Here is a 23,866-nt window from a genome sequence, read left to right as displayed (position 1 = left end):
CCTTGCATTCCTTTGAACTACTTAAAACTGTGGAGGAGAAAGCACCGCTGATCAGGGAACAATTTGAGGTGTTTGAACTGACACTGTGGCCAGTCTGTCCTTGTTCTCCCTTCTTCCACACTCTTGCCTACATATTCCTGTTCTGTCCTTCTTACCAGCTCTAGCAGTCACGGACTCGGCCAGGTGAGCAGGTGCTCCTGAAAAAGCTGAATTGTGCGGGCATGCGCTTTTTCTTTCTTTGAACAGGCTGACAGGAAAAGCTAGTGCCGTGGCAAGGAAGGAGATAGCAGTGAATGGTCAGAGGTTGCAGAAGGACAAGACAGTCTAGGTTGTCTTCTTGCTCTTGAAAGTGTTGTGAGGTTTTGTGAGCACCACACTTCATTCTGAACTGAATGATACACTGTAACTGAAATGGTTAGATACTTCAAGTTTCTTTCCTTTTAGGTATAAAACTTTAAACAGTGTTAAAATGGAAGACCTGTCTAAAACTGTAATAGAATCATAGAATAGTTTGGGTTGGAAGGGACCTCTAAAGGTCATCTAGTCCAATCCCCCTGCAAGGAGCAGGGACATCTTCAGCTAGTCCATAGACTTAATTAGGAAAATGTTCCGAAATTTTAAGTAGAACTCAGTATTTTCAGACCGTGGGGCTACCTTCCGTTAAACAATATTCTCTGCTGGTCTTAAGTATTTACGGTTGTAAAAGAGGCTAATACAGCTATAAATAATACTTTCTTTTTTTCCACTGTTTAGGGAAAAATATCCCATGCAGCTTGCTGACAAAGGCAAATACCTGATACCTGAGTATCAAACTCCAACTCCTGATGCCTCTAAACTTAAGCCTCTAACTCTAAAGTTACAGATGTGATAAATGCCACAAATTGGAATAATATTGCTGTGTTGCACACATTGTAAAAAGATCATAGTTTGGTATGCAGCACTTCCGTTTGTAGGAAAAGTTGTGGAACTTAAATTACTTCTTTATTTTAATCTTTAAAAAATATTTAAAATGTAACAAATTGACATTTTTTCATTAAGCAGGGTTTTTTGTGTGTGTGGTTTTGGTTTTTTTTTTTTTTTTTTCCCCCCTCCTGAAGACTTTACCTCCCCTTTCCCCTGGGTATTGTTTTCTCTTGACATTCTCTTTCTGTGGGTGGAGAACTGTTCTCACAGTCTCCCATCTTCCTCCCTAGTCTCCCACCCTGGACCTTCCCTTCCTTCCTTCCTTTCAGGCTTTTGTGTCATAGGCTGTGTTGTCCAGCCAGATGTGGTTAAAAACAAGTTCCCTAAAGGCTATTGATATTACTCTGAATTATCCATAGATTTTTCAATGGAAACTACAGTAGAACTGGCTTGAACCTACAAATCAGAGTTGTCAGTTCCTTGTGAATTCACCATAGTCCCATGTAACTACTTCAGCTAGCTTAGCGTCACTCTGTACAAATGCACGTTCTTTTAGTTCTGGCAGAAAACTTAAGGCTATTTCTTCCCTGCAACTCCCACTCAGTAATTCAAGTGTCAGTCTTGCCTTTCTTCTCCCTTTCCATTCTGTGTGCTTTTATTCTTCTCTATGTGTACAAAACTTGTTTGTATTTCTTTCATAGGTGAAGGCTTCAAATCTCTGCAGTCCCTTTTCCTCTTCAGCTTTTATACTACAGCTGTTCAGGGTCAGCCAGAGGCTCTCTGTGTGAGCATTACAGGAGAAAAGAAGTGCCTCCCAGTGTTTTATAAAGTCTTGGATGGATGGGCCAGTTCCAGAGCACTTCAGTGATCAGATTGTTTTCCCTGTATAATTAAAGGGAACAGAAACCAGATGAGGGGACTGCCGGCTGTTTCTTGCTATTACCTAGCAAAACAGCCCAAAACCTGCTGGTCACTAGTCCTTGACAAGATCAGCTAAAGAAATTTTAACAGAAAATGGAAACTCCAATTCTGAGTCTGAAGCATGGGGGACTTCAAGGAACAGTCTTTTTTTTACTGCCGAAGGTCATGCTTTAGGGGATATGAAAACGACTGAGCCATGATGATCCCTCAAATTATAAAGTTACATAGGTCAGAAGAGCATCCTCAGAGTTTACTCCTGATACTCGCTAGGTAAAAGGAAGAGGAGGTACCTTGTGAAGAGAACAAGGCATGAGAGCTGATCTACAAGATTGCCTTTTAGCCTTGTAATCTTTCACTAGATCTTGGTCACCCTTTCCTCCAGTTTGTACAAGCTAATGAAACTGAGCATACACACATTCTTCAGTAGTTCAGTGTACAGTCAGCCTGCTTAAAGGTCACAGAGATGCTTGGCACCTCTGTCAATACTGGCCTGTTATGTATATTAGTGGTGTTTTTTATCTTCTAGCAAAAACTTCAGGACCACTTGCTTACATGTAGTAAGTGTTATATTCTCTCCCTGTAATATGAGCAACTGTAAAAAACACTGCTGCTTGTTTGGGGTAGGCTAATAGTCAACTAAACACCGTTTCACAAAGTCTTCTACTCTGCTACTGGAAAGCGATACATCATTTAGATTGCAGTAGGAATTCTAACAGTAATGTAAAAAATGGAAATGGGCAGTTAGTGTAAGATGTGTAACCAACTTCCAGTTTATTGTATTCTTTTACTATGGACTATACAAAAGAATTTTGCAGTAATTTTGAAGCTGTCCTCATCCAACCTCTTTATTTACTGCTTTTCCTTTTCCCCACTTCCTGGAATCTCATAGTTGAAAGTTGCTTAATTCCAATTCTAGATTACATACTTTTTAAAGTACTTTCTAAGTACTGCATAATGTAGTCAAATCGATCTGATTTAACAAAAGGGGTGTCCTTTTCTTTCCGTGAAATACATGTGTAAAGGAACAAATACACAAAGAACTATTTAAATGTATAAGCACCAGAAAAAATTAGGTAACTGCTGGTTGTGTAGAAGTTCTTACAAACTAGTTTTTTAAAACAAATTTCACATAAAGAAGACTAATGGGGAGAAAAGAGCCTAAATTTAATCTTGAGTTCCTTTCCTCTTTGTTTAATGAAAACTGAGTGCATAGCACTTACTGGCAGGAATTCTCCCTAATTAAAAAAATAAAGCCCTCAAGCTTCTGTCTTAACTAGGTTACAGAGTGAGTAATTCTCTCCTGCTGCAGTTACACAACAACAAAAAAAAAACCCCTTCATATTCAAACAGATTGTTTGTTTTGCTCATAGGCTTAAAACATTGTTTGTCAAACTTGAGGTACTTTTTGAATGTACAGTCATATATTGCCTTTTCCAGTTCCTAAAAAAATCTTCTTTGAAAAAAATGCTTATAAACCTGTGTACTTTGGTGGCAAGACATTTTCAATTTTTGAGTTAAGAACTCTGTCGTGTTTGCAAGGCAACTGCTGGAGTGTCTTCTACTTCCTGACTTGGAGCACTTAGGGAACATATTTCAGCAGCTGGTAAAAATGAAATAGCCCATCCTAATGAAGTTAAACCCAGAAGTAAAACCAAAGCAAAGCACCTCAATCTTATTGTGAAAACTGAGCAATATTGGCTAAAAATGGTTGAGCTATAAGGCTGAAAATGTAGTTGGACAAAACAGAAAAATTCTTGCTGTTGAGTTGTAGCAGCTTGTATTGGAAAAAAGAGGTATTTGTCTTGAGTAGTCAACTTCTGCAAAACACAAACTACTGCTTAAATTAACCATGAGGATGTGATATTTCCACATGTGAAAATCTGGTGACCTGTTTGAGAAGATAGGATTGTATCAAATAGGTAATGGCTTTGCCACTCCATCATCCTGACGCTGGGTATGCAATAGGAGAGATAAAGACAGGAAACATGGGCTATGACTTATGTTAGTGGAATCTTGCCATGGCCTTGAGTGCAGCTGAAAATTGGCTCCAGACATGCAAACATACAGCCATATCCTTTCATACAAGAGAACTTTGAGTTGTTCAGTGTGGCTGGCCCCTTTCGTATTGGAAGGGCTGCTATTCTGTTTCGGCTACTTCTGCCATCTGCATTCTGTCAAGCTCTAGCTCTTTTATCTGTCATTAAAGCAGAGGAAGGAACGAGACCTTTGAGATACAGTTGATTCAAAGGTATGTCATCCTACTTAATGAAAAACTTTGTGCTTAAAGTTGAACAAGCATAGTGACATCTGCATTTTTGTTCAGTTTTGCTATATGGATGGTAAGCATCTGCTGGAGTGCTTTGCTACATAAGCATGTCCAGTTGTTAAGGCTAAGTGTGGACCATCCTTAGGATTTCAGATGCTTTGTGGAAAAAAATTCCTCTCTGCTCCGTAGGAGGCTTTAGATTCCTGCAAAACTGCTTCCTGTGACCATAGCAGTTTTCTTAGCAGAGGAGTTGGGAGCTGGGATATTACCAAGCATATACATAACACAGTTTCAGTCCGCACTTCGAGTTTTTGCACTGTGTCTTAGCAGCCCACAGAAGGGCCCAGCATTTATCATTCTGTTCCTATTGTTTCACTCTTAATGTCTTTTCTTCTAATGAAGTATATAGGAATAAGCTTATTTAAACCCCATTTAAGTGAATTATCTGATAGTCACCTTAACAAGCATCACCAGAAATCAAAGCAATCTCTCATCACATGAACTTCTTTGAAACATTTTTTTGTTTTCAGTACAGCAGTTTGTTTATAGAGTAGTCTTTTCTGCTTCCACATAGGGTGTCTGTATGCAGAATTGCATATTACATGGATGTTGCGGAAAATACAAAGTTTCGTTTGCCATTTATTTACCTTGTTTTAAACCAGAAGGTACTTTTTTGTTGTTGTTTGGGAATTTTGCAATTCTTATATCATTGCCTAGTTTGTCCACTGTTGATCTATTACTTGCTCAGGGGACCAAAGGAAAAGGGAGGATGAGAAAGTAGAGTGGAACGACAAACTTGGGTTTCCTGAGGTCATTGCTCCTCAAATATCTATTCCCTAGCTGATTCTTGTCAGAAATAAGTTACAGACCTGAAATTAGTTGTCAGAGGTCTTGATGGCTTCTTCGGCATGACTGCCAGTACAGTGGAAGTGAACTTGTAAGAAAGGGAATAGGTAATATGTCATACAGTGCAAGTGCAGAGAGCTGTGACTTATACTGGAGTCCCAGTTTCTATGTTAATGGATTAGCTGTTTACAGGCAGAAATCTTCTCAAGCGTACAAAAGCTGTGCAAATGCAACTCTTAAAGTGTAAATCTTACTACTTTGAGATGCAGTCCATTCAGGGCGTCTATTTCCTTTTGGTGTCTCTGCAGTTCTCGTGTTCCCCTTTCCTGCATGAAAACTACTTGCATGAAGTCTTTAACTCCCTAACTACAACAAAATCTGTATGTATTTTTTTGTCTTGTTCTCTGTAAACACTGACCAGATTATAATGTATAGAACAAGGCTGGTAGTTCAGATACAAGCCAGTGTTGTGGGGTGGTGGCAAAGGAGGGGGCATAAAAGGCAGCCTGCCCTCAATAACTATTCTGTCATGTGAGTGGCAAATGCTTTTCTCAAGCATAATCTTGGTTCGGTGTGTAGCAAGTTGCCTTACTTATGAAAGGGCTTTGAACTCTGTACTTTCTTAACTTCTATATCTGGTGGGCAACCTCAGAGTCCTTCTGAAGTAGACTTCTAGAGAAGATAAATTTATATAAAAAGGATTTGGTAAGTGTGTGCATTGCATGATACTTAGAAAGTTTGAGTTTTGCATGTTTGGTAGTTTCCTCCATGCATGCTTAAAAATGATTTTTTTTTTTTTAATTTAACCACATGTATTTCTTGTTTTTGTTTTTTGTTTTCCTTCCCCCAACAGCTGGCTTACCTCTTGGTGTTCTAAACTTGGCCAAAATAAAACCGTATCAGAGAGGCTTTTTCTGTAATGATGACAGCATCAAGTATCCGTTCCATGACAGTACCATCACATCCACTGTCCTCTACACAGTGGGGTTCACCCTGCCCATTTTCTCTGTAAGTAGCTAATATATAGGGAGCTTTGGTGATGGGACTAAAATGTGTGCCTTCCAGTTCAGCACTGTGATTATGAGTTAAAGAACAGTCTATATAGGCAAAATCCCCTATATGTATATGCATGTGAAAGGTGCCATTGCTATTTTCTGTTTGCACAGAAAATCTGGAACTAATGTCTAACTGGTAGTATCTCTAATCTCATTTGTTTTAGGAGCAGAAAAATGGAGATAAGGACTTAAACTGTGTTAGTTAGTCTAGGCTTTTGTCATTGGAGAGAAAAACACTACAGGCTTACAAAAATGCTGTGGAATAAATACATCTGTTGCTCAGAATGGGTTAGTGTGGTAACTTAAACTTGTGATGTTAAATCTTGCAGTATAGTGGAGTGCACAAACCTGTAACTAATGACTGTTGCTTCCATATACTTGCTATAGAAATAAGTCTAATTGTGACTCGGTGGGTTTTCTTAGGACTAAAAAAAAAAAGTGATGACTCTTCAAACCTTTCAAAATGGGATACAGAGGCTGAGAAACGTAGTTGCTTGTAGAAAACAGGCTCAGTGTTTTCAGGACCGCATGACTTTAACAAAGTACAATTTAACTCTTCAGTAAGGTTTTCTAGTGTTATTTTAAGCCCAATTGTATCCAAGTTTTTAGTAAGGTTTGAGCTGGTTTAGACAACCAAAATGCAACTATTCAGTACAGTCTTGAAACTGAAATTAGAGCTTGTTTCTGCCTGCAGTGATTGATCAAAACATATTCGAAATGGTCGTAATCTGTAGTCTTCTGATAAACGTATATGCTAAATTAATCGATAAGAAGTATATATTAAACTGGTCTAAGGATGGAAGCAGTCATTTAAAACAAGTAAACAAATCTGTGGAACTTCTACATGTGTTACTCTAGTTTTCACTTAAATGCTTATTTATTAAAGCTTGCATTAGTCCTATGCGGTAAATAGAAGGTAGATACAACAGGTTTTGTTATTAGTATACTTTAACTTTTGAGGAATATAGCCTGAAGTTTGTAATTTTGATATGTATCTCAAGCACAGCTTCAGAAAAACTTATTTTCCAGTGGGGTTCAGGTGTACCTTAATTGATACGTGCACAAGTGATCTAGCAATTGCAGCTCTGTGCAATTTTGGATTTCTGAAGAGGCATTTCAGTTGCAGTCAGATAATTGCTGAATTGATTTTTTTATTTTTAATCTTCCATTTTTAGATTTGAATAAGTCGTTCCTGTAATAGCAAGTCAATTGAGAGTGCAATTTTTTTTTTCTGGCTTTAAAGCAGTGGAGAAATATCTGACTTACTAATTTACTTTAAAGTGTAAAAGTGTAAGGAGTGGTATGGACAGCTGTTGTAACTTTAACCACCAAGGTATCTAAAATTATAACTTAGAATTAGATTTGTCAGTGATTAGTCTATTCTGATATTTTTCTTCTAGGATACTTTTGTAGGATTCTTACCATGAATTTTTATTGCCTGGCTTTGTGCAGAGGATTGGAATATATAATTGGAACAATCACTGCTGGCCTCCACGCTGAGAGAGGTTTAAAAAAAAATTCTAAAGCACTTATAGCTCTGTAACAACAATACAGGCTATCCAGATGAGTTTTCTTCAGTCTGAACATTTTACAAACCTTAAAGTAATGCAGGTTTTCTGGAATCTAGTGAGAAAGTAATCACTGCAGTGTGTATATTACTGCTCTGTGTAGTTAAGATGTTAACCTAACTGGCTTTCTTAGTCTCAGTTTTAGATTTAGGGAGTTCTTTAGCCTCATGCAAGAAGTGAAAAATCATTTATGGCTACTGAGTTAGGATAAGCTGTAGAGCCAGGGAGTATAAGATCTGGGTTATCACAACTTAACTGAGTTGACAGAGGGTTCCAGTTGAATGATTTCTAGCTTCAAGCTTGCCTTTATTCAAAATTGGTGGGGAAAGTTGATTAGTCTGTGAACAGGAGAATCTGCCGTTCAGACTAGTTCTTGTTTTGGACTGACTCAGTGGAGGCTTGAAGCGTTTTCCAATGCAGCTTAAGTTTTTGGAATTAGCATGTTCCAGAGTCAACATCCTCAGCAGGGACACAGCTGGCTCATTAAAACTTATTGGGCAGTAATGCTGATTATCCTACATCTAGTAAAAAATCTTACCCTGACATTAGACTTTCTCCTGAAAGGAACAGGCTTCTACATTTAAGGAATTGATGGTAAAAATTCGGTCTACTACTATGCAAATAAGAGTTGATAAATTGCACTTTTGTGAAAACTTTTCTTCCCTAATCAAAGACTACAATGAACAGGGTAAACTACCTTGATGGAGCGAGTCCAGACGAGGCCATGAAGATGATCAGAGGGCTGAAGCACCTCTCCTGTGAGGACAGGCTGTGAGAGAGTTGGGGCTGTTCAGCCTGGAGAAGAGAAGGCTCCAGGGAGATGTTTCAACATTTGAACAGGGCTTATAAGAAAGACAGGGACAAACTTTTTGCCAGGGCCTGTTCTGATAGGTTATGGGGTAATGGTTTTAAACTAAAAAAAGGGTAGATTTAGATTAGACATAAGGAAGAAATTTTTTACAATGAGGGTGGTGGAACACTGGAACAGGTTCCCCAGAGTGGTGGTAGACGCCCCATCCCTGGAAGCATTCAAGGCCAGGTTGGACGGGGCTCTGAGCCCCTGGTCTGGAGATGTCCCTACTTCCTGCAAGTGGCTGGATTAGATGACCTTTAAAGGTCCCTTCCAATCCAAACCATTCTATGATTCTATTCTATGCTTCTATGATACTTGTTCCTAAGTAGGACTTGTACCTTAGCTTTGTTGCATTGTAGAACAGAAAGAAGAACTTGTAATAGGAAGGTGAGGAAAGCAAAAGGAATCACATGTGCAATGTAAAGAGAGAAATTAATGGTTAATTGAGTAGTAGAGCGGTTATAGCCCTTCCCCTTAGCACGCAACAATGTGAAGGTATTGCTGATTCAGTTACTTAGTCCTTAGTCCCTAAAGCCTTACGAAATGTGAGCAGAAATGCTCAAGTTACTGTTACGCATATGCCCCTTGCTGCACTAACGGTGTGCTTGTCTTCAGAGTGCAGTAAAAAATGGCCTGAACATCTTGCTGTACAATAATGAAAGAACTTGTGTGGTTCAGTTGTTGGGGTAGGCCCATAGTGGAATGAAAAACAACTTCAAAGAAGAAAAAAACCCAACAAAACAAACAACCTACAGTAATGAGTAAGCCCTAGATAGCGATCTCATTGTTAAGAAGTCTTTCTGTGCGTAAAAGAAATTAGGCTGCCTGAATGTTGATTTGCTTTCAGAACATTTTAGGAAGATTTAAAAGTCAGATGTGAAGAGTGTTAGAAACTCTGAGGGATCTTATTTAAAAACCAGAATATTAAAAGAATGCTCTTAGAATTCACAGTTCCATTTATAGTTATAAACCATTCCCATCTTTTATCAGGAAATAAGTATCTGGAGAAGAAACTTATGTTTATTATTTTCCAAGTACTATTTCATAGTATGATACTTCTTGATCCCACCCCCCCAATTATTTTCTGTGTCTGGATGGGAAGCACAATTTTTGTATTGGAATTTTTGGAGACTTGGGGTCAAATAAGCCTTGGTAGTGCTCTGGAAAAAACAAATCTCTTTACATGTCTAGGCCAGTGTCTGAGGCAGCACATATCCACGATGATTGACATTTGAAGAACCCCAGAAGATCTTTCTGATACTTCTATCTTCCTGAATCTTTCTAGATATGTTTAGAAAGTAATTTAGAATAGTCTAAAAGCCATGAGTAGTTAGCAGGTAGTGTCTACGTATTGTAATTCTAGGAATAGTTTGAAATTAATGTCTAAGAAGTTGTACTTGGTCTGGTGTTTTTGATCTGCATAAGAAGGGTTCTTCCAAGTATAAATGACAAATTAATGTCAGTATCTTTCACTTACAGCAAGGTCCAACCATGCCTATTTGCGTGTGTCCTATGCAGTTGGTCTTTTTTGGTGACTTCACCGCCAAATCAATTTTCTCTTCTTCCAGTCATCTTGCTTCTTACAACCACTGCCTTCAGTGTCACTCATACAGCTTCTCTTGGATCTAGGGGTAGGTGCAGTTGGGGGAAAGAGAAGCACAGAGCAAAGGAGGTCTCTCGGAAGCATCCTTCTCACCAAGGCAGCAGAACGGAGAAACTCAAGAGTTGCTGAGTTTCATCTGCTCCCCGTTCTAGGTTATGAGTAGAGTCTCTGTAGTTCCCTGACAAAGCTTTGCCTGGCTGCTCCATGCAGGAGCTGAAGGGAAACAACCCACTGGTGAGTTTCATGAGAGGATAAGAGTCAAGTTCTGACTCAGCCAAAATGCTGCACTGAGTTTTTCAGAGTAATTTGCCACAACTGTTGCTACTAAAACAGGTAATGCAAGTGCTGATGTTCCTGACAAGGGAAGTGTTCAGTAGTAAACAGTTTGAATAAGTCACTTCTCTGGGATGAGGTCTGCTGTTTGGGACTACTTTGGGAGAATAGAATATTATGGGCCTGTAGGACTTAATTTCTCCATCTTGAATACATCCAAAAGATATTTAGGTAGTCAGGTCATGTTGGTTTCTACTTCAAAAAAACAAAACCAAGACATTCTCAGTTTAGTTTGGCAAAGGCCAGTATCTCCAGTATCATGGTGCCTTCCCAAGTGGGACCAACATAGCTTTGTTCCTGTGCGAGCTTTCGCCTGTTAGGTGTTAGGCTTAATGTTTTCAGAAATGTCTCCTTCTACCATGTGTATCAGTATTCTGACTATAACTTTTCCTTCTTCCAGGTTAGCACAGTGATACTTTGGAGGCAATCTACTGATTTCTTTTCTGACAAAAGAAACTAATCTTCTTTTAGGCTCTGTTTTGGAAAGGGATACATTTTTCAGCGAAACTTTTAGTGAAGGCACCTGTTTCATTAACAACATAAGCACTTCCTGGGTGTATGTTTCAAATGTAATTTGTATGTTTTTTGAGTGACAAACGTAGCTACTGCTGTGAAGGAGACTGATAAAGCAGAGGACTGTTGTGAAACCTATTAAAGACTGTTAGATTGATAGTTGTGCACTTCATTTTTTACAGCAGTGTCAAAGCTTTATGGCCTACTGCTGATAGTTTTGCAACTAATTGAAATTAAACTTGGTATTTGGTACTGGAATGGACCTCTGCATCCTTTAATCTTCAGGTTTCTGGTTGTGTATTAATAGTTCGCTGCTATGAAAAAGACTTTGCCTCTTACTTGGTAAATGTTTTGAAAAGGAGAGTAATGTTTTATCTTTGGTTTTTTGACACACTTATGGCACTAGAAACCTTTTTGGGCAATGCTGTTGAACTTCATAATCTAGCATGAGTTGTACTTGATAATAACTGCTTATCTTGTACTACTATAGATTAATATAATCTCTGAATTTAGGATTATTCTGAGGATTAAGCTGCTGATTTGTTTGTTCAAACTCTCTTTAAAGCCAACATAATAATAACAACCCATGTTTATACTAGTGAAGGGTTGATGTGCAGGGTGATGCATGTTAGTTGAACTGATGAGTAATCCCTGGGTGAGGTCAGTGCTGTGGGGGACAGAGGCTGAGAAATGGCAGCTGCTGCACCAAGCTTTGGCCCCACTTCTGCCCCTTTCATGGCAAGGGTGTTCTGGTGGGCTCTGTTTGAAATCAAGTGAGGAAAGACCTGAGGAATACCACTTCCAGTTTGGCATTTGTGCAAATCACTCTTACCAAATGCAGTTCACTTTAAATAAATTGCAGCAACTTGCTTATTAAGACTGTGGGCTTGATGTTGTACTCTTCTCAATCCTTCAAGTATATTTGTTAATATAGTAATGAAGAATGCATACAGTGTATGAAATAGTAGCTGAGTAAAACAGTTACCAGCCTGACAGTGGAAGTAGCTCGAGACAAGTGCTTTTAAAATGCTGACTGAAATGCTGGTCATAACTATCAGAAGACCAAGCAGTCACAGTGGTTTGGAGTTGTTTTTGAAGGTGTTATTTATCAGAGTATATGAAAGGGTGAAATGGAAAAGGGAGAAATGTAGGGAGAGGAGGTTGCAACTTTAAATATTTAAAGTCTTACTATTTAAGAAAAAAACCTCCCCAATCTGTGGCATAGATTTTTCTTTGTCTCAAGTCTCATACCTAGTTACTAATAACTTGCTGTGGACATCCAGCGCTTAGACCAGGGACTCAAGGGAGTGGGGAAAAAGGAAAGAGACTGCATCAGAAACCAGAGATGGGCAATGGGGAAAGTAAGTAAAAGTGAGAAAAAGTTCGCTTTTTGTGCTGCTTCTTCAGTTTCCCTTCCTCTGCCTCACCTCATGGTACCTCTTTCTGTTCTGCCTTGAGCAGTAAAATGCACATGTAGAGTAGAGAGATGGTTTTTGCCATCTTTTCTGGAGAAAGCTGGATGACAAAATGCAGCAGTTGATCTTGGTGAGCTGTGGAGCAGTGGTTTAAGCATATTTCCTCCTAAGTGCCCTCCTGAACTCTAAAGCTCCTTTTAAGAAATGGAAAGTAGCGTTGTTCTGGTACTGACAAGAAGCCAAAGTCTTTAAGTTAATCTGCAGAGAGCTGTGTGGTACCATAGCCAACCCCCAGAGAATGTGAGCAGTTATACGGGGTAATACTCAACTTAAAAGTTTTAACCAAGCTTTCACAAAATATGTGTTTTTCCAGGCAGGATTTCTAGTGTTGTACAAATGAATATTATGAATGTGTTTGCTGATGCAGTTAGTAATGAAATCTCTATGTTGTAATCAGGGGGAATGTTAATTGTGTTTTCTATCCTCATTTTTTTATGTAAGGAGACTTAAAACCTCAAAATACTACTTAGGGTTTTTTTTTTTTTAGTAAGAAGTCTAGGTGTCTCTTCTGGTTTAAAGCTACACTAATGAATTTGGCATTAGATAATAGCATGAAAGTGGTGGTGGCTTTTCTTGAAGTTCTGGGAGAAAAGACAGCAAAATATTTTAAATTGGTTTTGTTTCTGAACTGTGGAGAAAAACTATTGCTCCCACTGCTTAAGCACAGATGTTTAAATAAACCTCATTATTTAGATCCGTACGTTCAAATGATTACTTCACCAAAATCTTAAGAAACTAAGTAGTCATGGGATTAGGTGAAGAGTCCTTAAAGGTATAAGTAATTCATTAAAATGTGAGAAGTGGACAGTAGGATTAAGTGCTCCCTGGCTTCTAGAAGGAAGGAAGATACCAAGTAGAGCTCTCCAGGAGGTTGCCCTGTTCAGTACAGTCATAAGTGCTCTGGAGGAGAGTTTGTGCAGTGAGGCAGCAAAATAGGGTACTCTGAGCAGTAAATACAAAAGATGGCCACTAAGAATTGGAGAGAACTTGATGAGGATGCAGCAGGGCAATAAAGTGGCTGTGAAATATAGCATGGATGAATATAAAGTGATCTCCTTCCTGAGGAGAGTGGGAAGGACAACTTGAGGGTGGCATATAATGTAATATTCTCTCTCCTCACCGGATTGGTAACTATCAGCTTTTAGTTCCTTGGAGGAGATCAACTTTATACTCAGTAACAACTAGGAAACCTAATCAAGATTAGAAACTTGGAAAGAAATAGACCTGTATTATACAGGATATTTATGGAAAAAAACCCAACATAATCAGTCAGAAATGACCTCAGCTCGTGAGGAAATGTAATCCATTAGACTATGAGTTGGATATTGGACAAGCATACTGTAACTGTTGAAAATATTTAGTCTTATCAGTTAAGCTACTTGCGTTTCTACCTCTTGTATTCTAACTGAGAGGCTGTTTCAGAGGCCTGTATGTGTCTGTCACTGTGAATATCTTTAATTGCTAACTGTACTTGTGGCTATTTAATTCTTGATTGTTGTTGGATTAGTATAGCTCTTTATTCTGATACCTACTGCCTATGCAATTAGCTGATTTGCGGCTCTTATGTTCTGCTAAACTACAAAACCCAACTTTTTTAGTTTTGAGATAATGAGGAATGTATCATAGCAGTCCTTCTCTGTCTGCGTTTAAGACAGATGAATTAAAACCAAACATGTTTGTAAATTCTGATTGAGTGCTGTTTCAGGGGAAATTCTTATCGGGTGGCCAAAAGTGTTAATGTCTTTGGAAAGACTTGTCTAATGGCCACGCTGGTATATTGATGTGTAACAACCACAATAAGCAGACATTATTTTCCCTCATATTTTTAACTGACAAGCTCCCAGCTCAAGGTTGTTTAACCTCCAAGTGCATGAGTCTGAACTCATTACTGCACAAATCTCCATCTGTTCTCTTGCTTCAGTCTTTAAGAGTTTTGCAGGCAGAACTGGCTGGCCTTGATCTTCCACTGTATCACAGAATTGCCAGCTCTGTCAGCAGCACATCTACTAGTTATTCATTAATGATGCTGGCAAGTGCACTGCATAACACTAGCTTGTTGGCTTTATTCTTGAGATTACCCTACTGGTAACCTCTTCGCAACTTTATAATTCTTCTTAACATACCTGATGTCATCTTCCCTTTAGGCAATTTCTTCACAGTGTTACCATTGACTTGGGAAATGAAGTATACATCAAGGATGCTTTTTGGTATTGTCGTATGCGAAGTATTCAGTAGAGAGCCTTTAATGACAGTCTGCCATCTGCTTCCTTAAAAACTCCTTAGTTTCTTCTACTTTCATGTAAAACTGAGCCCAACTAATTTTTACTAATTCTCCTTTTTAATGTGACTAGCTCTGCCCTTAGAAACTGTAGCTTGTTTAAGGGGAAAATTGGTATAAAAATTGGTAGAAAAAAAAGAGCCTTTCTTTTAATTTACTGTAGTGACACATGACTATGGCAGATGAGTAAGACTTCTTTTCCTAGTGATCAGCTGTTGAATCTTTGCTACTTTTCCTTGAGAAACTACTGTAGACTTTTATGTGGATAAATCTTCTGGCAAGGAAGTACACCACCTCCTATACTACTATTAAAATCTGTTCTTTGGTTGTATCTGGGAAGTTAAAGATCTCGACACTAATGATCATTGTACCATCATGAAGACAAATACAATTTGGTGTGTTAAGTCATATCCACTCCTCTGTGCTAGGAGGTTTCATACTCAGGGGATTGCTGTTGTGATGCAAAAACTTACTTCTGTCTTCTGGAATTAAGGTATCTTTCAGAGTGAAAAAGGAACAGGTCTATCACAATTGTAGGGAAGACTCTGCTGTTGTACTTGCTATAGTAAGAGCCTTTGCCTCTTTTATCACTTATGTCAGTTCTTCTGCTTGTTTATCCTGCTTGACTAGTGAAAAAGCCAAACTGTAATTTTCCCTATCTTTGTGTTGTCTTCAAGGGAGAGAGACTTGCACTGCAGAGAGTACTTTAGCTGTCTACTTAAAATAACTTTGATTTTTAGAAATAAATGAAACCAAGTTCTGCTGATTAATTTAAAACTGGACAAAACCCCTAAGTATTTTGAGAAATTTTTCTTAGTGGCTTCACATGTCAGAAACAGTAGAAGTGTGTATTTAAAAGAAGTAAATTAAACCTGCTGTATGGAGTGTGTTCTGAGGGAGTAGATATTACTTTAACCAGAAGGACATCAAAAGCCAGCACTGGCATAGTTTTTCAGGCTAATAACTGAGCAAAAGGTAAACTGCAAATGTTGTAGTTCTGTGACTTCAGTTTAACAGTGTTAAGTCAATCTGATCAATCTTACTGTAATCTGGTTTTTAGAAATTAAAACTTATCTCCAGCTTCATGGAGCACGTCTCCTTTCATCACTGATACATACTGAGGACACCAATAAGACAAGAAATGACTAGTGGAATTACTTTTAAAATCTGTTACACAGGTGAGGGAAACTGAAAAAACACTTTTAGTTTAATGTATAAAGTTTTTTAGCAGTATTATATTTCAATGCATAGCTCTTTCAATGCATAGTTGTTACTTCAAATCAAGTGGATACCTAGAACTTTAAAATCTCCTGTATCTTACCTAAATTTTACTGGTTATAGCTTCAGATACTGTTTATAAAGTTTGTTTTCTTAAATAGCAGAGTAGGATTAGTTTCAGATGGAGTAAAGAGGTGGAAATAAATTATGAAAGAGAAGGCATTTTAGTAACTTATTTTAGCTGGTTCTTACTTGCTTAAAAAGCAAAACAAAAATGAACTTTGAGTTGTTTGGTATTTTGCTTGCATCATCTTGATATAGGAAGGTCCTACAAGCAATTACAGACTAATTACATCATAATCTCATAATGCCGAAGAGTGAGCACACACCTCAAGCAGCTTTTCTTTGCCTGAAAAAGCACACCTCGTCATTGCATGAGGGACATCATTCCCATGATCCACGTACTATAGCTTTCCACTTCTAGTTTAGGAGCAGATAGTTTTATTCTTAAAAAGCGCTGCAAAAACACCTGAATAACCCCACCACTCTCAAAATTTCATCTCCCACCTTGAGAAGCTGAAATGTTCAGGTGTGGGTAGGAAGAAATTAAGAGTAACTGACCATGACACCATTATTCATAGAGCAGGTCTTTAAAAAGGACGATGCAGAGCTGGTGATATGATGTAAGTGACAGCACCTAACTATGATCACAAGTATTTGTGGCTGTATGCTGAAGCTGTGATAAGGTTTTTCTAGACTGAACTTAGTTTTGTGAGCAACTGCTTTACCATGATGATTAAAACTCTACCTGCTCTAAAAGAAGTAAACCTGTAGATAATCAATAGACTCTTATTTGTGTATGCCTCATTCTTGGATTCTACACTTTTCTCAAGTGTAGTCTTGAATCTTGGTGTTAGTATGTGTGCAGGCCAAGGGATGAAGTTGTCATTCCATATGTATGTTGTAGAATAAACAGTGTTGGAAACACCATGGCATTCTGTTGACAAGTCCCCTTCCCTCACCATGGTTGCACAGTGCCGCTGCTTCTCCCTTACACAAGTTAACTAAATACTAAACGACTGATGACATATCGTGACATGCTGTCACAATACCAACATGAGGGGAGGGCAGAAATTAGGTCTGGGCTGCAGCATGTTTCAAAACCCTGCTATTCTTGGTATTAGGAGAAAGGGAGAGGGATTTTTTTTCCTGGCAGGAAAGATTATGTTTTTGCACTGTACTGCAGAGTCCAGCTCCAGGGCTCTGTGCTGGCTGGTGTCTGAATGGCTCAGTGTTTTGGCGAGGCTCTGGCTTGGCTCTTAGCCCATCCTGCTGTCCTTCTGCTTTGTTGGTGTGCTTGGACAGCTTCCAGAGCTCCCTCAGTTGTAGTCCTGCTGGTGTGGAACTGGAAACAACCCCTCCTCACAATGACAGTGGGTTTTTTCTGCTACTTTCAGAGGGGAGGTTTTGCATGCTATTGATCTCATGACTGTGTACCAGTCATGATTTTTTTTTTTTGGTGACTGGCTTAGCTGGAGTACACAGGCACTATGGTAAGCCCATAATTTGGTCATGGAACAAAGCTGTATGTCATTCATCAGAGGTCACTTCAAGGAAATTTTTACCTTATGAGCCATTAGTTTGTTCTTCTGTGACTGTTCTCAAGATGAAGCATTTTTAAAAGCAGTTACTTCATAGTGCAAAGAACAAAATCAAGAGCAGATCTTTGGTGAAGCCACAGTATGTCTCATTTGTGATAGGCCCAGGAGTCATGCTCGGTTTGGAGGACTTCATGGGTGGAGGTTAAAGGAGGAAGAGGGTTGAAAAGGATCCTAGGTATTTTTCTTTAAACCCTGACTGTTTAATTTAGTGTTTCTCTTCTCTTCCCTAACAGTTCGCTTACTGCTTGGTTGGTATGCTTTTATCCTTTTGTTTTCTCCTCTTCTTTCCATGTTTACTTTAGTTTGTACACACTGATTTCGGCGTGGCTATGCCTTGACACAGAGGTCCTGAGGAGAGAACTGAGACTACAGTAACGTCCTTCCCTGGCAGGAAGGAAGGAAGGAGGCTATTCTTCATCTTTCTGATCCCTTACTGGCAGATTAGGAGTGTTTCCTCCCAGAAAATTTTTGTTGTCTAACTCTAAATTGGTATGAATTTATGTGCAATACTGCTGAATTTTGAGTACAAAATCAAGAGCTTTTCAAGCACTTTTATGCTGTACTGGGCTGTACATCCCTAGCTTAAATAAGATTATTGTTTTGTTGAACATTCTTGGTAGTTCCCTACTTCTTTTTTCCATACAGCTATTTCTTTCTGAGGGTATTCATCCCTATACACAAACAGGTTGTATAGATACTGTATATATGTTAAGGAGGGAGGATCAGGGTTTAAAAATGTGGTTGTGTTAGTTTGTAGTAATTGGTATCCTATTTTGAGGTCTTTAAAAAAAGTGTTGCTGTTCAAATGACTCGTGTTGGTTAGTGTTGCAGGTTCCTTGAGGTGCAGTAGCATAAAGCATTGTGCACCGTACTCTTGTGTTCAATTGAGCGTCTAGAATGAGCCAAAGGCTTCCTCTTTTGTGGAAGAGAGGGGGATAAAATCTCCATGCCCGGAGTTGTAGGGCTTGTGCAGTGACCACATTGTTCCAGGGAACTGTCCTGTGTGTGTGGAAGTGAGGGGATCGCATGCATGTGCAATTTTTCCTCTTTTCCGTCTCTCTTCCTGAAAACTTGCTCTGCACTTGCACTCCCTGAGGAGCACCCCTTTTCTGCTTTCATGAAATGCAATTTATACTCTTATGACTTGTAAAACTGTCCAGAGAAGGTATAAAGGGGCAACTGTTGCTCACTGGTCTATAAGGAATAGTCAATAATTGTGACCATAGCAGCAGATTGAGCAACTCGGTGGTTGTCACTGAACTGTTTACTCATTCATGCTTTTAGCATGCTTCCATACTTGATATGCCACAAGGTGAGAGAAATCCTATCCTGCTCTCCTTCGCTCAGTAGTCCTTCCTGGGAGCTGCGAAGACCAAGCAGTAGTCATTGTCCAAAGGAAGTGCATAACCTTCTGACTTGCTGCATGTCTGTTCCTCTTTATGCACTTCTCCTTGGAAATGCGGGGGTATAACCATCACCAGAGTTTGTGTTGCTTTTGTAATGTATTTTTTTATTCCTTTTTGCTAGCTGGCTTGCCTTTTGCAATTCTCAATTCAAGACGTATCCCCTTCCAGAGAGGAGTTTTCTGTAGTGATGAATCCATCCGGTATCCATACAAAGAGGACACCATTTCTTATAAGTTGTTAGCAGGAATAATTATTCCTTTCAGTATAATTGTTGTAAGTTAAACTTTTCTTCATTGCATTTGACTTCAATGGGGGTGGGGAAGAGGGGGAGGAGGGGCAATCTGTTAATACAGATTTCTAAAACTGTATTCTGTAAGACATCTTAACTTTAAAATATGTCCTTAGACCAGATGCTAAAGCAGTAGAAGTGGTGTTTTGGCAGGAACAACTAAAAGGTTTTCTTTAATTGAGATCAAACAACTAGAATTGTAAAACAGTAAAGAGAATACCTTAAAAGTGTGGTGGCATATTTTGTTTTATAGGTGACTTATTTCTGTAGTCTGAGAGATTAAAAACTTTCTCCCTTACCATATCAGTTAAGAATATCACTAATGTATTTTAAATGACTGTCTCCAGCTTTTCTATTTTGGGAGCTACCACTTTCAGAATATGGGTTTGCATGACCTGTTAAGTCAGCATTTTTGTCTGACACAGAGTCATTGGAAATATTTTTATGTGTGGAAGTATAAGAACATATACGAAGTTCTTTAAGAGAAAAATATTAGTTTCCAATTAGAACTTAACCAAAACCATAACTTTAGAATGAAAAGAATAAGTAGCCAGAGGGTCTTTCCCTGGGTATTTCTCCTGAAGCTCAGGGCAGAACACAGGGCCCAGTTGTGTTTGGGTTAATGCTAAGGCTCACTGTCATGCTGCACCTAACCTGGATGAAAATGGGGTACTGTTCTCCTCCCCTCCTCTTCACACCAGATCAGTGAGCTAGAGAGATTGCCTCTAACTGCCAGTTCGGGATCACCCTCTTTGACCACAGCTTCCAGCTCAGTCGAACTGGTTTGAGCATATATTGACTCTGTATCCTTAAGATTTATTTACATGGTCTCAGCTGAGCTAACCTCATAGCTTACTATGGAGAAAAGGTGAGGTGCCACTATTGCCCTGTCTTCACCACCTCTGGTGGCTTATCTGAACGAGGATAAGCTAGTAAAATTCCTTAACCTAGCAGAAAATAGCTATGTTCTTTGTGCTGGGTTGAGTGAAAATGGCTCCTGGAAGAGTACAGTGCCAGTGTTAGGGTAAAAGGTGGTAGGAGAGTGAGTGTATCCTAAGTCTCGTGGGACTGCACTTCAGTTCCAACAATGGCCCTTCCACAGGAGTTTCAAGATCCCTGTCCAGACGTGCTAATAGTCTTCAGACTCCACTCCTGGCTCTCTGGGCAACATCCAAGGTCATCAGAGCTACATTTTGAGGAGATTTAATACCTTTTTATGCCAAATAAGGTTTTTAGGTATATAAATATTTATCCAAGTATAGTTTTAGGAATCAAAGCTGGAATATTTAAAAGCTAAATGTGAACCTCAGTATTGGCCAGCTATTTCTTTGGGTTAAAATCAGGAGGGATATGGCAATCTAATTCTTTCTTGCATAAGGACTACATGTATTTTTATCTAGGTTCCAACATGAAGATCAACTTATAGCTTATGTTTGCTCTTGGATGGAATTTTTTTTCATCACTGTAGAAATGTGGAGTTGGGAAGTAAAACTGTAACTTAGTTCTCCTTTTCTTGGAAAAGCAGTTTCAAAAACTTACAGAAATATTTCTGGAGCAAATAAAACTTTTTTTTTTTTTAATCTGTTCAATTAACTAGCAAGTGCTTTATGTTAAAAGATCTTGCCTTTTAAGATAAGACACTTTTTCACCCTGTACTAATATTGGTAGTCTATATTGTCTGAGAGCAGCTGTACTTGGTCACAGCTGAGGTCTGTGTAGCTTGTTACCTCATTTCTAGGATTGGTTAAAACATGAATTAGGAAGAACAAAGAATAGAGCAAAGACTGATGTTTTGCCCTTAGTACTTTGCTACCAGCTGTTTGCAGCTCAGGGACTTCCTGAGTCAGAAAAGGCTTCAGTGAGTATATTAATTTTAAATTGATTTATTTCCTTTGAATTTATCCAATCTCCATATGAGCCTGTATGAACATTTAGCTAATAGTTACCTTTGTAACATCAGGGACCATCTTTTAGTTGTGAAATCAGGCTTTTCTGCCAAGATTGCTTTAAAGTCATATAGTAAAAGCAAACGTTGGTGTCCTTTACTCAATGCTCAGTCAGATTATTGAGGATAGCTGAGTCCAGTGAAGTAGCTGCATTGATGTCACCCAATTTTTTTTTTGTCACCTCAACTAAGACAGGTGACCTTCTTGCAGGTTTTGCAGCAGTGTTCTTTAAAAGGGATTAATTATTTACTAGGCAATATATTGTCATGGCTGTGATATTTCTGCTCAACTGTCTTTTTTTATTAAGAAGTTACTTCTATACAGAATCTACCTATCCCAGAACCTACCAATATCTACTTTACTGAAAACTTTCTCAGCTTTAATCCATGTTGTGGTGTTTCTCTGCTTCAGTCCATGTTCCGGTATAGTGCGGAGTGTAAAACTTCGGTGTCACGCATCTGATGGGATTCTGTTTGCCTTAATGTGCAAAGCTGCTGACAGCTACTTTGTCTGCCCCAATGTAAGAGTGTCTAACAGCTTCATTCACCAAAGCTCTGCTTGCTGGGATCCTGGATGTGTCCCACTCTTAAATGATAGACAGAGCCATCACTTAAATCTTACAGGATTTTTAAAGATCACTTTACAGATATGCATACAGTTCCCCACTCATATAATCACCTGTATGAGGGAAGCCTTTCTGTACGAAATGGGCTGCCTGCTTCAATATCCAGACTGTCTGAGGTGATGTTTTGTACTTGTTTTAAGAAAAAACTCACTTTCTGCAAAAAAATAGAAGCTACAGGAAAAAAAAACAACTAAATCTGCTTTCCTGTCAACATTTAATGTGTACTTGATGCATACACTGTGGGCATGCAAGGTAAAAAAAATCCTTGGAAAGCCCTGAATAATGCCTGTCTCTCCCTACTCTAATTTTTTTTTTTTTCTCCCCATAAGGTTTAATTTTTCTCAGGAATAGGAAATTTCTTTATTTAAAATAACTAGCCTTTCGCATCTGGAAATGAAGTCTTGACGCTCCAGAGTAGTCTCTGGCTTCACAGAGAAATCAACAACTTTATGATTAAATAGAAAATTTTTGCTCAGCAGAAGTTTAGCAGAAGACGATTCAATGTAGAATAAAGTGTACCATTGGAGAAAATGTTTCTAATTAGGGGCGTGTCAAATAATGGATAAATGTTATTTGGAGAAGACTTTGTTTTCAATATTTTGAAAATCAGTAATATGAAGTTCAGCCTGAAGCATGGTAAGGTGAAGGATCTTTTTTCTTTTATATAAAAAAATATTTTTCAAGTTTTGGGAATGGTTACTGTGAACTCTTGGAAAATTTAAATTTGCAGCTTGATATTTTAAAATGTTTGAAACTGTGAGTATTAAAAAACAGTAATTTTTCTGTTCAAGTGATTAACTATTGCCCTTCTTTCTCTTTCAGATAATCCTAGGAGAGACTCTCTCTGTCTTGTATAATCATTTGCACTCAAATTCGTTTGTCAGAAATAACTTCATAGCCACTATTTACAAAGCCATTGGGACCTTCATTTTTGGAGCAGCTGCTAGCCAGTCGTTGACAGACATTGCCAAGTACTCCATAGGTAGACTGCGACCTCACTTTCTCGCTGTGTGCCAGCCCGACTGGGCACGAATCAACTGCAGTCTAGGTTACATTGAGAACTTCTCTTGTCAAGGAGACAAAGCAAAAATCAACGAGGGAAGGTGAGTCCAACTAACCTTGTATACCTGGTGTAAGATGTGTTTCTTAACTTGGGACAATTAGTTTGATATTGCTGCTGCATTTTTTTTTTGTTGTGCTCAAATTGTGCTCAACAAATTTCTTGTAATGGATTTTAAACTGTGAGCCCTGTCTAGACACTAGAATGTTTTTCTAATTTGTGGAGACTTGTTTATTAAGGTACAGAAGAATGCATAAATTACTATGTATTCATTTCTGCTTTTTTACAAAATGTGGGTGACGTTCAGTTTTAATTGGCTTCTCTTTATGTTTCTAAAATGTCTGCGCATCCGAATGAAGATAATAATTAAAAATATCCCTTCAAAATTGCATGTAGAATAGCAAGGAAAACAGCTCAGATTTAGAATGAAAGCAAATAAGACCTGGATGTAATCATATAAAAATATGGAGGACTGTTAAGAATCACTCTACTCAGTTTTCTCATTATTAGATATTTCATTACCTTAAATACTTACCTGCTAGTTCAGTTGCAGAAAGATGACAGGGAAATAAAAATTAAGCATCTCGTATATTGGAGTTTTGCCACTGTTATATGCAACAATGTTTGAATGCTATTGGAAATGTTAAAGTATATTCAGAATAATTTCTGGTATTAGACTGACTTGAGCTCCCTGGAAGCTCAGCTTTAGAGAAACTCCTTGCCATTCTTTTTCCGGAAGACCTATATACTGTCTTAGACCTTTTATCTGTGTGTGTGGCTTTTAAATACATGTGTATAGGTTTTCCTTGCGATCCCCTGTACTCTTCTAGCATGTGTCCCCTATGGATCTTCCAGTAGCATGCATGGTATTCTTTGTCAGCCACAGGACAATGTTGCATATTGGTTTGGTGGGGAACCAAAGCTCCAAGTGATGCACTGCAGCTGTTCAAAGGCACCCAGAACAGTTTGTATTTTGAGTGGCTGTTGGTAGTACAGGATCAAGTGCATACAGCAGTATAGCTGTTGTTGTATATTACATTGTGGCAG

The 23,866-nt window shown here is 38.6% G+C and overlaps 1 protein-coding gene across 2 annotated transcripts in view; it reads left to right on the top strand.

Moving 5' to 3' along the window:
* The window catches only part of PLPP1 (phospholipid phosphatase 1), a 65,631-nt gene that overhangs the window by 12,415 nt on the left and 29,350 nt on the right, over nucleotides 1-23,866 (top strand). Inside the window, exons 2-3 of one of the 2 annotated variants that reach the window (XM_086769810.1) lie at nucleotides 19,021-19,172; nucleotides 22,582-22,862. In XM_086769810.1, coding sequence (XP_086625936.1) covers nucleotides 19,021-19,172; nucleotides 22,582-22,862 — 433 coding nt within the window. Of the gene's footprint in view, nucleotides 1-5,789; nucleotides 5,945-19,020; nucleotides 19,173-22,581; nucleotides 22,863-23,866 lie in introns of both variants that reach the window. The other variant, XM_086769809.1, reaches the window with a different exon arrangement.

Source organism: Chlamydotis macqueenii, chromosome Z (genome assembly GCF_036417535.1).
Source record: "Chlamydotis macqueenii isolate bChlMac1 chromosome Z, bChlMac1.mat, whole genome shotgun sequence".
In the NCBI taxonomy this organism is placed as follows: Eukaryota; Metazoa; Chordata; class Aves; order Otidiformes; family Otididae; genus Chlamydotis; species Chlamydotis macqueenii.
The sequence above is the reverse complement of the archived record's forward strand: the minus strand, read 5'-3'. Positions and strand labels throughout refer to the sequence as shown.